The sequence below is a fragment of the Lemur catta genome, chromosome 4 (assembly GCF_020740605.2).
Source record: "Lemur catta isolate mLemCat1 chromosome 4, mLemCat1.pri, whole genome shotgun sequence".
Lineage (NCBI taxonomy): Eukaryota > Metazoa > Chordata > Mammalia > Primates > Lemuridae > Lemur > Lemur catta.
In genome coordinates, this window is record NC_059131.1 from 75,840,415 (window position 1) to 75,855,869 (window position 15,455).

The following is a 15,455-nucleotide window of genomic DNA, read 5'->3' on the forward strand; positions in this document are numbered from 1 at the left end:
AAATGTTTCATACTTTATTATGCAATTTATATAAAATGCAAATTAACCTATAGCAATAATAGATCAGAGATTTCCTGGGGCCTGGGTCAGAGGGAGGGAAGAACTTCAAATGAGTGAAGAGCCATTCTGGGTTTGTGGAATTGTTCTATATTTTGACTATGGTGGTGGTTTTATCGGGGTATACAATGGCCAGAAGTTATTCATTTTAGATGAAGTTTATCACATGTAAATTAGCTCTCAGTAAAGTTGATAAGAAAAAAAAGTCAGCACATTTGCAATCAACTTTCCACCTCTGTTGAGCCTTCCTTTTTGGGGTGGTGTTTTTAGTCCTTATGTGAATTTCTGTGTGTTAAAAGGGCTTTGCAAACTTTTACAGTGGAATCAGTTAAAATGTCACCATTATTATAATCTTGGGAGGCTTGGAGAGCTCCCTAAAGGTAACATAAAAGGACCATTCCCTGAGACAATGAGTGAAGAGGGAAAATCTAGCCTTGTTTTCCATAGGGCAGTGGGTATGTTTGGGATTTAGCACCGGTTGGGCTTTTTTTTTTCAATATATAAAAGATACACACACATTATTGTGATTTGAGATGAATCCAAAGAAAATCTTGTGCCACTGTAATGATACCCAGAGCCTGGTAATTTGAAAGGTAAGGACTGTTTTTCATGTAGTCGTATGGACTGTGACTGTAAATGTAGTCTCCCCAAATTATATGTACTACTTCAGCTTTGGAGACTGCCATGGCATCTTCCTGGCAGGGCACACTGGTGTACAGGGTCAGGGTTGGCCCAGTTGACTTTCCCAGGCCATGGGAACAGTCTGGGGTAGCAACTTATAATCTGCCCAGCTATATAAAAGAGTTTTAGTTTGTGGCAACAATATTCAAATCTTGGTGTCTCAATCATATTCCCTGAGTTCCCTCTGGATTTGAGAGTCAAATAAACTCTCATGTTCCACTTAACCTCATCCAAACCTGGCTTTTCTGGGTCTATGAACAGTGCCTGCCTCCTCATCTTGGCTTCGTTCCTTTAAATGTGAGCTCACCTCCAAAGGTGCAATTCCCAGGGCTTCTAAGACCCATATGCGGATTGCCCCAAAGGCAGGCAGAGAGTGAAATTGGACTAAACAAACTCACTGAGTCGCGTCAACCACCAATTGTTCTGGATTCATTTTGAAACCATAAGGCACAAATTTTCTTAAAATACTTAGCCAGGGTTTTCTTGAAACATGGCCTCAGTTTGCTTAAAGAGACCAGGATTACAACAGTTTTATCAAATGTGACTGATACACAGACAGACAGATATTGTCCCAAGTCGTCCATGGTCCAGACACGCAGAGGGCACTGGATGTGCAAAAGGTTTATTAGGGGAAATTCCTATGAGGGAAATGGAAGGGAGTCCAGGAAGCGCAGAGAGCTCTCAGGCCACAGCACAGAGTAACCCCGGGCAAAGGAGAGAGGGAAGGAGGAGAACTGAATGCCACTGTCTCACTGCATTTCTCAGAGAGTTTATCAAGCCCATCGGGAGTCTTCAGGCTAAGGACACACATCAGAGGAGTCCTGTGCCCTCCAGGAAGGGGCCTACCTCAGGAACAACCTGTGTACATGATCAATCATCTATTGCCAACCTCTAAGGTGATGTCATGGGGAGTCAGCAGAGGCCAGGACTGGGGCTGGGGGAGGAATGGCTGCTGCCACCTGCGGGTCGCAGACCACAGCCAGTGGGTCAGTGTGTGCATTAAGCAGCATGTGGTCCTGGTTAGCCCTGAGAGTGAAGCCAGAGCCAGAACCCAAAGGCCATCAGGCCACAGTGAGGAATAGAGGTGACACAGAGTGTCTCCATAAGGGAGATGGGCACAGAGAGCTCAGAGTGGGACAGGAGATGGAGTTTCCACTGCCAGAGGGGAGGTGAGAGCAGCCTGCAAAAGCGAGGGGATGAATGGGGTGCAGACCGATCAGTTCTGGAGGGTCCATGGGGGTCCTCTTGTGTGTCTACAGCACACAGAACGTGACCACTGCCATGATTTCCCTGAGTTTTAGCTGTTGCCCTCTGCTCTGATTTTTTTTCATTTTTCCTGATATTGGCAAACAGAGGCTAATAGGTGTGTGCTGTGGACTCTTCGGGTGCTGATATCTCACAGGTCCTCAATTTCTGCACAGATCTTCCTTTGTCTGTTCTCTGTGTCTCATTACCATGTGCCTGCTGCCACTTCTCAGAAGCCAGATCTTAGTTCTGGGCTACGGAGTGACGTGAAATAGTGATCCATGTATTCCTGCAACATCAAAATAGATACCGAAATAAGAAGAGAAAGAAGTAGGAAAATTGAGAGTGTATATCACACAGGCTAGAGCTGTCTGCAGGATTCAGTGAGGTGAGGTACAGTGTATGGAGCCTGTAGCAGGCTGGGTTCAATCAGGAAAGAGAAACCACACAGTGGGTTAACCAGAAAAATTTCAGTGTAAAACTTAACTGTAATAAAGGAATAACTATAAATATAATGGAACTCTATGGTACCCTAGGGCTGAGGGAGGGCACCCAAGGAAGGACAAGCTTGGAAGGGGCTCAGCTGTCACTGGAGAAGGGGGGATTGGCCACTGGATAGCAGAGAAGGTGGCTGGTTTAGCTGGACTGGAGCTGGTCTGGAGTTGCTGGACAAACAACAGCCACCCTCTGGAAGGCAGGTGGGGCCAGGTGCCAGGCAACAGTCCCTGGCACAGGGCTGCAGTGGGAGCCCGTGCCCCAGAGGGGACACACGGCCTTCAGAGGGGCAGGCTGCTTGGGGAGGAGGCATGGAGAAGGCTCCCAGAGGGAGGACTGCTTGGGTGCAGCTCTAGGCCACAGACATGCTGCAGGAGGGCTTGATGCAGACAAGTTGTCCCCAGGCTAAAGCTGCAAGGTTGCAGAGGAACCATTTTCATGGCCTGTGGCTCAGGCGGGCTCCACTGGAAGTCCTCACACCCACAAGGCTGACTCTCCCCGCAGGCCCCATAGAAATTGCTGGAAGTCCCTTCCTCCTGTACTATCCGTTCTGCGCCCTTTACTGAGGGAACTTAACCTGATGCTCACCTTAAAGGACAGATGCTTAAAAGCATCCCATTGTTTATTTTAGAGCACTAATGGAAGGATGCCTTTGCAGCTTAGAGACAATAAAACTAACTGACAGAAAGCTCAGCAAAGACACTGGCGCATAGCAGGTGCTCAGTCGGTGGAAACTATGAGTATTATACTTTTTATTCAGTGTTATTAACTGAATACATCTGACTTACTTGGAATACCTTTAAAAGTTAGGTAGCCATCTTAATACTTGTTGTTATATAAGTTATCGTGTATGTTATTTAACTAGACACAAAGCTGGGAATCTGTGTGTGAAGTCTTTCTAATTCCTAATTCATGGGTGTTTTCTTTTCTTTTTCTTTCTATCTAGGTCTTATACAATATACTAATTGCCTTCACAAAGATGCATAAATTTGAAGACATAGAGGCTGTCGACATCTTGGCTGGATGTGCCCGGTTCGTGATTGTGGGGGTCGGGGGAGTCCTGTTTGGCATCGTGTTTGGATTTATTTCTGCGTTCATCACACGCTTCACTCAGAATGTCTCTGCGATTGAACCACTCATCGTCTTCATGTTCAGCTATTTGTCGTACTTAGCGGCTGAAACGCTCTACCTCTCTGGCATCCTGGCGTGAGTACAGTCCAGGGGTCAAGTCTCTCAGTACGGTAAAGAAGGTTTAGGGCCACAGCATGTGAATCAGGCATCTGGAGAAGGCCTGACTTCTGATGCTAACTCAAAGGCATCGTAGGATTTAGGATTGTTTAAACCTTTGTAAAATCTGATTCAGGTTCTTTGCCAAACAAATATTCTCTCCGACATTTGCGTTTGCTCTCTCTTTGCGATTTGCCTGAGGAGAAGGTAGCGATGATGTCAATCTAGAAAGCTCAGAGAAGGTGGTGCAGAGAAGATCTGGGGAAAGTTCAGGGTTAAAGTCTTATCTCAGTAGTTTGTTTTTCCTTGAAAAATTAATTTTATATGTTTAACTGATGGTCCAAAAAAAAAAAAAGAAAAATTAAGAAAACTAAAAATTAATTTTAGGTCGAAGGGAGGCATGCATGGTACCTGGGCTCTGCCTTTGGCTCATCCCCTCAGACCACAGCACAGCTCCATGGTTCTTCGGTGTGGAATGAAGCTAGGGAGATGCATAAGACTCTAGAAATCTAGATCTCCTTGTCCTAATGAAAATATTTTTGAAATGCTTACCCTTCTGTCTTTGTATCCTTGTATGCTTCAAATGTTTATCTTGAAATGAGGCTTCTCAGTTTGGCTTGATATTTCTGGTCATGTTGTTTTCTCTATGACATTACCCTCCTGTCCAGATATTCAGGTACAAATACTTAATTTTGTTGTATAGAAATACCTTTTTCAATGAAACCTTATATGGTAAACTCTAGGCATCCATCATTTCCCCACCTTAAAAATGACCCAAACCCCTAAAACAAGGGGCAAGGTTCTTTGTTTTCCCCATACTTGTCAATGGCTTTAGAACAGAAACATTTGAAATGAAGAATTCCTTATAAAATCGTTGTAGGAAATATTGTTCAGTTGGAGGAAATGAGAGTCTTGCTGAATTATTCTGTCTAGGCAACTGAAGTGGATTTATTTTGGTTTAAGGCAGAATGAAGTAGACAGTAAGAACTGTGACTGACAAGCTGTTTGTTGATGAGGAAGGACAAAACAGAAGCATCTGCCACTGGTGTGCCCATGTGGATTGTGTGCCATTTTGTTGTGGGAAGGACACACCATATCTGACTTCCCCACCACACTCAGATTTACCTTGTAGAGTCCCCTTGGGGAGGGAATAGAGCAAGAAAGAAAATCTGTGGAAAATCTGCAGCCAGAGAAAGGAAACGGAGGAGATGTTCTTTCTAGACTAACACAAGGTTCCTGCATCTGTGGCATCCCCTGACTTCCTTGCAGGGACAAAACCTTGTTGATTCTCTCTGAGACTTTGCTCCTTTTGTAGAATCACAGCCTGTGCAGTGACAATGAAAAAGTACGTGGAAGAAAATGTTTCCCAGAAATCCTACACGACCATCAAGTACTTCATGAAGATGCTGAGCAGTGTCAGCGAGACCTTGATCTTCATCTTCATGGGCGTGTCCACCGTTGGGAAGAACCACGAGTGGAACTGGGCCTTCATCTGCTTCACGCTGGTCTTCTGCCAGATCTGGAGAGCCATCAGTAAGAGACCTGGGGCTCCACAGAGTCTCCTTTTTTGCTGCATGTTTAGTTCTCTTATTCCCTTTTGTAAAAACATGAGTGGTGAGTGGATGCCAACTGGTTTTACTGGTTAGGGGAGTCTAGGAATTTTGCAGAGACCAGGAATGGTTTCTGTTTGCTCCTTCAATCAGCTCAAAGTAATTAGTGGCTGATAAGGTTGTGCACTGAAGTAAGGCGGGGGCAAAGAGTCTTTCCTTTTCTTTTCTTTCTTTTTTTTTTTTTAATTAAAAAGAGAACTTTCACATCTACACATTCAAATATAACTCAGCAAATGTATCATTTGATCTTCACTTCTTTGCCAACTTGCATCCTCTTGCACCTTAAATCAGATATAGATTACAAACTGTGGGCATTTATTTATACTTTTGCTACAGGGCAAGTGAGATCTCACAAATTATATTCTATATAAGACAAGTATTGTTAGAAAATATTCCCCTAAATAGTACAGGTGGTTTTATTTAAGGGTTGAGTGCATGAGCCTGTGATGTATAGCAAACAAAAAACCAGGAAGTGAATCTTTATTTTAATATTAATTAGTAAAGGCAACTGTATAATGTAACTGGCATCCGAGATCTTAAAACAAGATTTAGTGGCCACACATTTATCTTGTACACTTACATTTTAGGAGCTAGCAAAGAACATTAAGGACTGAGCTACAATATATGTGTTGTCTTTTCGTTAGAAGCAATTCTATTTTTAAATGACTTTGACCAATATTTGAAGCTTTTGTTAAATAACTTTGACCAATATTTTCAAGCCAATTACTCAAAAAGAAATTAGGAGAAATGGCTGAGAACTTACCTTGAACATTTCCATTCCAAATTAACTTAGGATGAGTTTTAGAATCTAAGGAAGAATAACAAGAATACAGAAATATTAAAATATTCATAAAAATAACTCTGAATATATATGTTTTTGGGCCCCTGGGAGGAACAGAATTGAGGAAACTGTGATATAAATTTATAATCTCAAATCAAATCCTGGCACTATTACTAATTAGCTATTTGACCTTGGACAAACATTTAATTATTCAAAATCTTCCTCAACGACAAAGTGATGAATTTGGACAAATTTCTCCATTCCTTTTAGTTCTAATATCCCAGGAACCCACAGGGGCATAGAGCTAATGTCAAGAGAAATAACATCACAGAGCTTTAGCCTGATTAACAAGAAAAGAAACCATTTAGAAGAGGATTGATATTGCAGACACCTCGACATTGTTGACTCTTAGTGACCATCTACCCCAACTCCATAACCTTATAATTGAGAGAACTGATAGAACAACCCGCAAGGGAGTGACTGACTTGGCCACATCACAGTGATTGGCAGAGGCAGGTGTCTGAATCCAGTTCTCCCACTCCACCCTGGCTCATTGTAGCTAATAACCATTCACACTCATGGAGGCTTATAATGTATAAGGCCTTGTTTTATGTTATTTATTAATAATAAATCCTTATATCCACCTTCTGAGGTAAATACTACTGTTACCTCCATTGAGCAGATGAGGGGTCTGAGGACGTGAAATGATTAGAAACTTTGCCTGAGGTCACATGACTGGTATGTGAAAGAACCAGGACAAACAAAACAAAATGACAAATTTTAAATTTTGTTGTCTTTTGCACTATTAATGTGCCTATTGCTAATGGAAAATAACCCAAACTTGTGAAATAATTTAAAGAGATTTGTTCTGAGCCAAATGCGTGTGACTGGCCTGGAGCATGTGGCCTCAAAAGGTCCTGAGAAAATGTGCCCACGGTAGCTGGGTTACAGTTTGGTTTTACACATTCATGGAGACAGGAACTCCACGTAAGATCCAAAGTCAGTATGTGGAGGGCATACATTGGTCTGGCCTGAAAAGGCAGAACATCGCCAAGGGGGAGGGGAGCTTACAGGTTATAGGTGGTTTGAAGATTTTTTGATTTTAATTTGTTAAAGAAATGTAGCTTTGTCTAAAAGCTTGGACTGTTTTAACTTAAGATAAGGATGTCTGTTACTCAGAGACAAGCCACTGGACATTTACCAAAACTCAAGTAAACTGTTAAGTAAATTGAAGATCTGTAGGTGTGGTTTAAGCTTTGCCTTGCATAGTCTTAGGCCTGATAATGATTTAGTATCTTATTGTTATAAAGAATTTCACCAAAATGAAGGGGGCGTGACCTCCCTTCTCATGGCCAGCAAGTCAGCTTTAGGGTTTTTCTGGGGTCCCCTTGGCCAAGAGGGGGCCCATTCAATCAGCTGGGGGGCTTGAGATTTTAATTTAGTTCACACTATTATCAAAAAATGTTTGCTGTGAAGTCTATGTGATTAGAAGTACATGAGGATATGGAGAGCTTTATTATACTAAAGTAAAACCTCTTCTTTAATTAGTTATAGTTTTAGTGAAGAGACATTTCCCAGCAGAAATCACTGCATTGGTAGCTGCTAGGTCATGTGGGCTACTCGGGAATGGAAAACCAGTATAGTAGAAAACACCTCTGTGTTTTAAACAAACTCTCCTACCCTACACCTCCCTGCCATTAAGCTCACTGGCAATAAAAAGCACCCACCTGCCCAACACTTGCCAACTTCTTTCCTTGTTTGCATTGAACCTCAGGAAGAACTGAGTCAACCATAAAGGATTTGCTTACCCTGTAGAGGCCACAGTCACGGTGAGGGCTTCTCTCACTCTTAAATTACAGGTCTCCATTGGGTATCCAATGAGAATGTGAGATGATAAGAATGCATTTATCCCCCCAACAACATCCTTGCTTTGACTAGTTTTAAAATGCAGAGTAAACATTATGAATACAGGTTAGAAAATATATACCTTACATCAAAAAAATCACGATTTTTATTACTTTAAGCACATACACACACACATATACATGTAACAACATACGTGGTAGGATACTACCAGAGAAGATTCCAACTGGAAGCACTGCTATTGTTATCAAAAGCTTCACACTTCTCCTTGAGGCATCAGAAGAACCAGAGCAAATGGTTTGAGGAGAAGGAAAGAGAACTTTATTACTTTGCCGGCAAAGGAGGAATAATTGTAGAGTATCATCTCAAAATCCAAATTCCTGTACATAAGCAGAAATACAGAGCTTTTAAAGGGAATGCCCTCAGTTCTAGGCTATTGTCTTTAAAGATTCTAATTGTTGAAACTCTGTTGTGGAAGACAAAGCCTGTGACCTCCGCCCACCTGGAAGGCCCACCCAGACCCTGGGACTGAGCCACAGTTCAGCTGAGCTATCTCCTGTAACACAAAGAACAAAAGACATTACCTTGCCCCTCCCGACCATCCGCCCCAAGGCTGGAGGCTGGGATGCAGGCCTCAGTTCCCCAAAAGAATGGGGGATGTTTCAAAGAGACAGAAAACATCTTTTGTCGTTTTTTTCCCAGGCCATTCCCTCTATTACATATTCACCACTCTCAATTTTATGCTTCCATATCTAAGGGAGGAGGGGCGACTACTCTGTCACTCTATCTCACAACTAGCCAAAAAGTGAAAAGCCATGAAGGACATTCTATTTGGGATGGACAATCATGGGCGTGTGATTAGATATTGCAATTAGCTGTTTTGTTTGGAAGGTACGTGCACGCAACCTCAGTTCACTAGCACTGTGTCTCTGCACATTCATGACCCTCTGCTCTAACACGCATTTCCCCTTTCTAGGCGTGTTTGCTCTCTTCTATGTCAGTAACCAGTTTCGGACTTTCCCCTTCTCCATCAAGGACCAGTGCATAATTTTCTACAGTGGTGTTCGAGGAGCTGGAACTTTTTCACTTGCATTTTTGCTTCCTCTGTCTCTTTTTCCTAGGAAGAACTTGTTTGTCACTGCTACTCTAGTAGTTATATATTTTACTACATTTATTCAGGTGAGTAGATTTTCTTCTTATTTAAAATAAGTAGATCCCTACAGGACAGTGTATTAAGTTAGTAAAATACAAATAAAGGCACTTTATCTGATTTTCAGATCTGTGCTCAATAGCCAAACAAAATTCTTAGATATTTCTAGGTCATCTTTGTGGTGATACTTATCTTCTAAAACACATTGCCATTTAATCAATACAGCATATTAATCAAAATATTTCTGGGTAACTGGTGAATGATAGCTACTCTACTATGCATCTCTGAAAATGAGATTCCAATTAGTAGTAGATAGCACAAGTTTTTGTTTTAGTGAAGTTAGCTCTTAATGAACTAATGAGAAATTAAGATTCCCATATTAAACTACAGATTATAATAGCTATTTTTATTGTAGCATTTAAAAGAATTAACTAAAGTAAACTTGAGTGTTTATGGAGTAGACTCTAGTACAAAACAAATGCATACAAACTGAACATTGTAATAGTTTTGCTAATATATTTTCTCTCTATAGTGACAACCTTCACCACAACAACACATTTCATTTTGTTATTTTTGATCTAGGGGATCACAATTGGCCCTCTGGTCAGGTACCTGGATGTTAAAAAGACCAATAAAAAAGAATCCATCAATGAGGCGCTTCATATTCGTGTAAGTTATCTCTTTGTCATAACTAATATATTAATAAGATGTTTACTATCTGTCACCTTGAATGATATGTGTGTACACATCTCCTGACTTATAGCCTCCTTCCTCCTTAGCTGTACCAAGAGTGACTATACTATTTTCTTATGGCTGCTGCAGGAAATTACCACAGATTTAGCGGTTGAAAACAAACACAGATTTATCTTCTAGTTCTGGAGACCAGAAGTTTGAAATGGGCCTCATTGGACTAAGTTCAAAAGGTTGCAGGGCTGCCTTCCCTTCTGTACTGCTGGAGGCTCTAGGTGAGACTCTGTTTCCTACCTTCCCAACATCTAGGGGCTGCCTGCACACCTTGGCTCATGGCTCCTTCATCTTCACAGCCAGCAGTGGCTGCTCAGGTCTTTCTAAAGCTGCATCACTCTGACAATGACCCTTCTGACTTCCTCTTCCACACTGAAAGATCTTGGTGATTACATTGGGCCCACATGGATAATTCAGGAAATTCTCTCTATCTTAAGGTCAGCTGATTAAGCAACCTTAAGTCCATCTGCTGCCTTAATTCTCTTTTGTATATAAACTAACATATTCACACATTCTTGGGGTTAGGATGTGGACATATTTGGGAGGCCATGGTTTTCTCTATGCCAGTCTGCCCTCTGTCCCTCAAAGACTCATGTCTGTTGTACATGCAAAATACATTTCCTCTATCCCAGCATCCCCCAAACCTCAATCCACCACAGCATTAATTGAAAACCCAAAATAGCATCTAAATCTTATCAGTTCAAAAGTCCAAAATCTCATCATCTCTCAATCAGAGAAATCAGGGCTGGATGAGGCTCTGGGTACGATCTATCCTGAGGCACAGTTCCTCTTCTTCTGTGAACTTGTAGAGCTCAAAAAACAAGTTATCTGCTCCCAAAATATGTGGTAGGACAGTCATAGGGTAACAGTTATAGATATTCCCTTTCAAAAAGGTGGAGAGGGAATGGAAGAAAAAAGGAAGTCATTGATCTCAAGCAAATTTTCAGTGTTTCCCTGGGCAAGTTCTAATTAGTTTCAAGGCCTGGGAATAATTCCCTGTAAATCTTTGTTCTACTTTGTGGGTTTGGACTCCACCCTCTGAATCATACTTCCTTTTTTATAAAGGTAGTGTGGGTTTGCAGCTGAGTTGTTTTATCAGCTTGTTCCTTGTTTGTAGAAATGTGGGGGTCTGACAGCTTTCTTTCATTTTGTCCTCTCTCCTTTTTGGTCTAAGCTGGAGATGTTTCCATCAGGGTTCAACAGAGAAGCAGAACCAGTAGGATATATATTAATATATATGTGTGTGTGTGTACATATATATATGTGTGTATACAGATAGATTTTAATCATATCTATAAAATACATTTACAACAACATCTAGAATAGTGTTTGATTGAATAACTGGGAACTTGCCCAGCTAAGTTGCTATCTCAAAAGACTATCACAGTGACTAACATTTAAAGCTATTTTACTTGCTTCTAAAACCGTTGTTCCAGTGGAATATGGGGTCCTCTGCTCTTTCTGAACTCTTAATAGAGAACATGGTCTGGTGGCAGTTTTTGGTGAAAACACCCCATTCTGGCAGAGATAAATATGCAGTTGAGCATGGTTTCTACCTATTTGTTTAAGTTCAACACAATGAAGGGATGCTATTCTGTATGGATCCAAGGAATAGAAATGAAAATGAATTTATGAAAGATATAGGGAGAGAGATTTCAGCTCATTTAATAAAAGAGCATGCTGATAATTTTTTCTTGATTGGCACACCAAAAGGTGAAGTGGATATGTCCTAGCAATGGCTGGGAACGTTTGGCATAGTTGCTATACAGGAGATTCAAGCTTTGAGGCAATGATTGAACCTGAAAATATTTAGGTTTATTCTATCCCTGAATGATCACAATTCTAACACTGGAGAAACTGATAAAGTCTTACAAAATCTGTCCTGAATTTCATGGTCAATGTCACCTGTGGAAATTAAGTAATTTAAATTCCAGAATATTAAAATGAAAATTTTCAAGGCCATTTAAACATATTTAACATATAGGAATATGGAGTGACTTTTAAAATATTAATATATAATGCTGTAACCTGATTGTAGATTTTTGTCTCTATCTTTACCTCCTCTAATTCATTATTTGAGAAATTAGACAATATACCTAAGTCTGTAGAACTTGGATATTTCATTCCTTTCTTGTTCATTTTTCTTTTTCTCAAAAATTATAATTATTGGTATAACACCGTGAATTAAGTATTAAGAATTAATTTAGTATTTGCATCTATTTTTCAAAAAAATTCAGAAGCCAGTATAAACATTGATGATTTCAAATTTAAATTATTTGGATGCTGATTCATAATTATTTTGAATATTATATTTTTTCCTAACTTTCTATAAATAATTTTGGATACAACAAATGCAATATAGTTGGATTGGATGGTGAAATGTAAATACTTAGACCAAACGATCAGATAAAATAATGGGAAATATAGATATTTTGTGATTATATGTTATTATTATAATAAAATATCTGTAGAATTATATTGTCAGAAACTGACTGGACACTGGGGTGTTCTTTTCTTTTCCGGTGAAATGAAAAGTAACAGTTAATTATGAGGCTTTGCCTCCATATGATTTCGATAATGAGAACTTTCCTAGGTCATTCTGGAAAAGTAGTATTCAAAGCAAATGCCAGGCACCCTGTTTTTATTGCAAATTATGTGAATTATCAAGAAACTTATCTACAGAGTCTTTAAATCATGAAACTCAGTTGAATTACTATGGAAGGCATGTCATATTTATTACATGAACAGAGTGACAGAAAAGAGAACGAACTCTGGGAAATTAAAGCCTCTGTCTTCCAAAGAGTGTTAGCTTTCCTGGTGTGTCCTTCAAAATTAGTGTTTCACCAGCCATCCTTTTTCTTGTGTTTGGTTTGGCAGCTGATGGATCACTTAAAGGCCGGAATTGAAGATGTGTGTGGGCACTGGGGCCACTCCCAAGTGAGAGACAAGTAAGGAGGCTGAGGGTTTCAGCCCCTCACAAAGGCTGTTTGTGGCGTGGGGAACCATCAAAGGGTGCTCTGGAAGCTGGGCGTACACGAGGAGAATCCAGAGGAAGGAGAATGCAAAGATACAGGACTCGGGCCATGCTGTACAGGAAGCAGGTGGAAATCTCGGGCTTGCCCAGCCTGGAAAGTATAGAGCTGCTGGGTGGAGGAAGCTGCAGCCATGGTTTAGGTTGTTTCAGAGAGAACTAGTACCACTGATGGGCTGAAATTAGGAAAGTCAGATTTTAGCTTAAAACAGGAACAAGTTCCCCAGTGGTAAGAGCAACTCAACCATGGAATGATCAGCTCCAAGAGGTTGAAAAGGACTTGGAGGACTCATTAGGAGTTCTGGGAAGGGGCTCCTCCATTGTGGGGGAGGCCACAGTGGAAGATTTTTAAGGCTCCTTCCCACATAATGATTCTTTAAACTTCGAAACTCCCTCTTCTCCACCACATCTCGCATTTCAGAGCTGATTCTCTTACTGGATTTAGTTTTGAGCGCAGGAGGAAGGGTGTGGCTGGAGATGGAGGTTGTAAGTTGTCAGTGAGTAGCCGGGAGCTGGCCGAGGACAGGACTCAGATGCGCCGGTTGTCAGGGGTCAGGTCAGGAAAAGACAGAGTGGAAGGAGGCTGAGGAGAAGTGGTCAGGAAGGTTGGCAGGGAAGCGGGGGTGAGTCGGGATATGGAGGGCACAGATGGGTAACCCCATGCTTTAGGAGACACAAAGCTGCCAGGAGGGTAAGGGCAGTGGCAGCCTTTGGACCTGAACAGGACAAGGTCCAGGTGAGCCTGAGAAAGTGTGAGGGTGGGGAGCTGATTACAGTGGGCTGAGAAATAAACAGGAACCACGGCATCTTATGCAGAAGGGCAGACAACTAGAGACCTGAGGGTGACCCAGTCAGAGCAGGGGCAGGTCTGGGCTGAGCCGAAAGACTGCAAAGCCTGGGAAGGCAGCCCACTAACCCTGGAGGGGACTTAGGGGCTGCAGAGTCCTTACCTCACAGATGGGGAAACCAATCAGCAGGCACCAAGCCAGCAGCCCAGGAAGTCATGTTCCCCTCCAAAAAATAAAGCCGGCAGACAAACCACTCTCTGAATGTAAAATGATTGGAAGTGTTGAAAATTCCGACTGCAAACAAATGGCTGACTCGGAAGGCACCACATGTGTACTCGCAGCTCAGTCTACTGGGTGGACCAGAGGTTGGTTACAATAGTCAGCGGCCATCAGTGTCTCGCCTATTCAGAGTCTCCATCATTCAGACTGTTGGGACATATGTGGGTTTTTCTTTCTCCCCCTTAATTGGCAGGATACAAAATGATCTGCAGCATAATGGGGCAAAACTACTGTAACTACCGGGCCATTTAAACTTATTGGGTTCTGGCTGAATAGGCCAGTATTACTGTAAGTGCAGCTGCCGCTGTTATGAGCTATTAGAATGGAACACTTGTTCAAAAGCCTCAGCCCCCTCATTTCTTCTCTTACAATCGGAGCTGAGCTGGGCTGGGCCTCCCCCGCGCCTCACTTAGGCACACTTTTTGCCCTGATTGCAGCTTGTCCTTCCTTTTGTGTAGTTGATTTTCAATGTATTCAGGCCAGCAGGCCATTCTTTCTTTATTTAAAAAAAAAATGCATAAACACTATGAATTTTTTTTTAAATGTGCCTATGAATTCCAGGCACTGTCCTGATGTTTTTTTCAGAGTAAAGTTAAGTAGTGAGTAGTTTAAGAAAAATGCACACTTACATAACACATACAGAAATTCAAGATTTCCAAAATGTTGATTTTCATTTTTAGGTTTAAGAAGTTTGATCATAGATACTTGCGGAAAATCCTAATCCGAAAGAACCTACCCAAATCAAGCATTGTTTCTTTGTACAAGAAGCTGGAAATGAAGCAGGCTATTGAGATGGTGGAGACTGGGATACTCAGCTCAACGGCTTTTTCTGTACCCCGTCTGTAAGTCCGATCTGCTCTTCCATCACTGTCCGAATTCCAAGGGTCATTAACTCATTGTTCCATTTAAAGCTAATACCAGGAATGAAGAGGCAGAAATATGTGGAAGGAATCATGAAAAAATATATAATCTAAATATTGGCATTTTATGGCTTGACCTAGGTTCAACATGTTTCACCTCATTTCTGAAAATTACTTTCCAGCAAAAGTTGCCTACTTAAGAGTTTAGGGCACCTTTCTTTGGCAGGGAGGGGGAAGGTAGTGTATAGAATTGCAGCATATTTTACAAGACTTTCTCATTTTCTTCCTGGCTAGAAATCTCTACCCTTAAACCATTGTTCATGTGATTCTGCCCTTCCTACCATTGTGTTTCTTCCCGTAAGTCATTTTTCTTCCACCTTTAGATGAGAGATGAGTGAGCTTTCTGAGATGCTAACTTGGATTCGGGCATAAGCGATGGTAGCAAGAGGTGTGCTAGTTGGTGGGCTATTTAAAGAGAAAGCTGTGCTTGTAATTGCGTCTAAGGCAAATGTCTATATGAGACTGTGAGATTTGCCTTAAGTCTATGTGAGACCAGCTTGGAATAGGAGTAGGGAGTCGCCTGGCTTCCCCAGAACAGAGGATCATAGGGAGTTGGTGTGGACGTGGGGCATAGGGAAGGTTTA

The 15,455-nt window shown here is 41.5% G+C and overlaps 1 protein-coding gene and 1 long non-coding RNA gene across 2 annotated transcripts in view; one reads left to right on the forward strand and one right to left on the reverse strand.

The window, feature by feature from the left end:
* SLC9A4 (solute carrier family 9 member A4) overlaps positions 1–15,455 on the forward strand; it is a 57,536-nt gene that overhangs the window by 24,432 nt on the left and 17,649 nt on the right. Inside the window, exons 3-8 of the mRNA XM_045550325.1 lie at positions 3,425–3,684; positions 5,021–5,238; positions 8,936–9,138; positions 9,692–9,778; positions 12,731–12,801; positions 14,632–14,793. Of these exons, the coding sequence (XP_045406281.1) occupies positions 3,425–3,684; positions 5,021–5,238; positions 8,936–9,138; positions 9,692–9,778; positions 12,731–12,801; positions 14,632–14,793 (1,001 nt within the window). The remainder of the gene's footprint in view (positions 1–3,424; positions 3,685–5,020; positions 5,239–8,935; positions 9,139–9,691; positions 9,779–12,730; positions 12,802–14,631; positions 14,794–15,455) is intronic.
* Positions 1,222–7,947, reverse strand: LOC123637272. The gene is made up of 3 exons (XR_006734791.1): positions 7,905–7,947; positions 6,079–6,123; positions 1,222–2,272 (listed from the first exon to the last, which is right to left on the reverse strand). It is a non-coding gene; the product is annotated as an uncharacterized LOC123637272 (long non-coding RNA).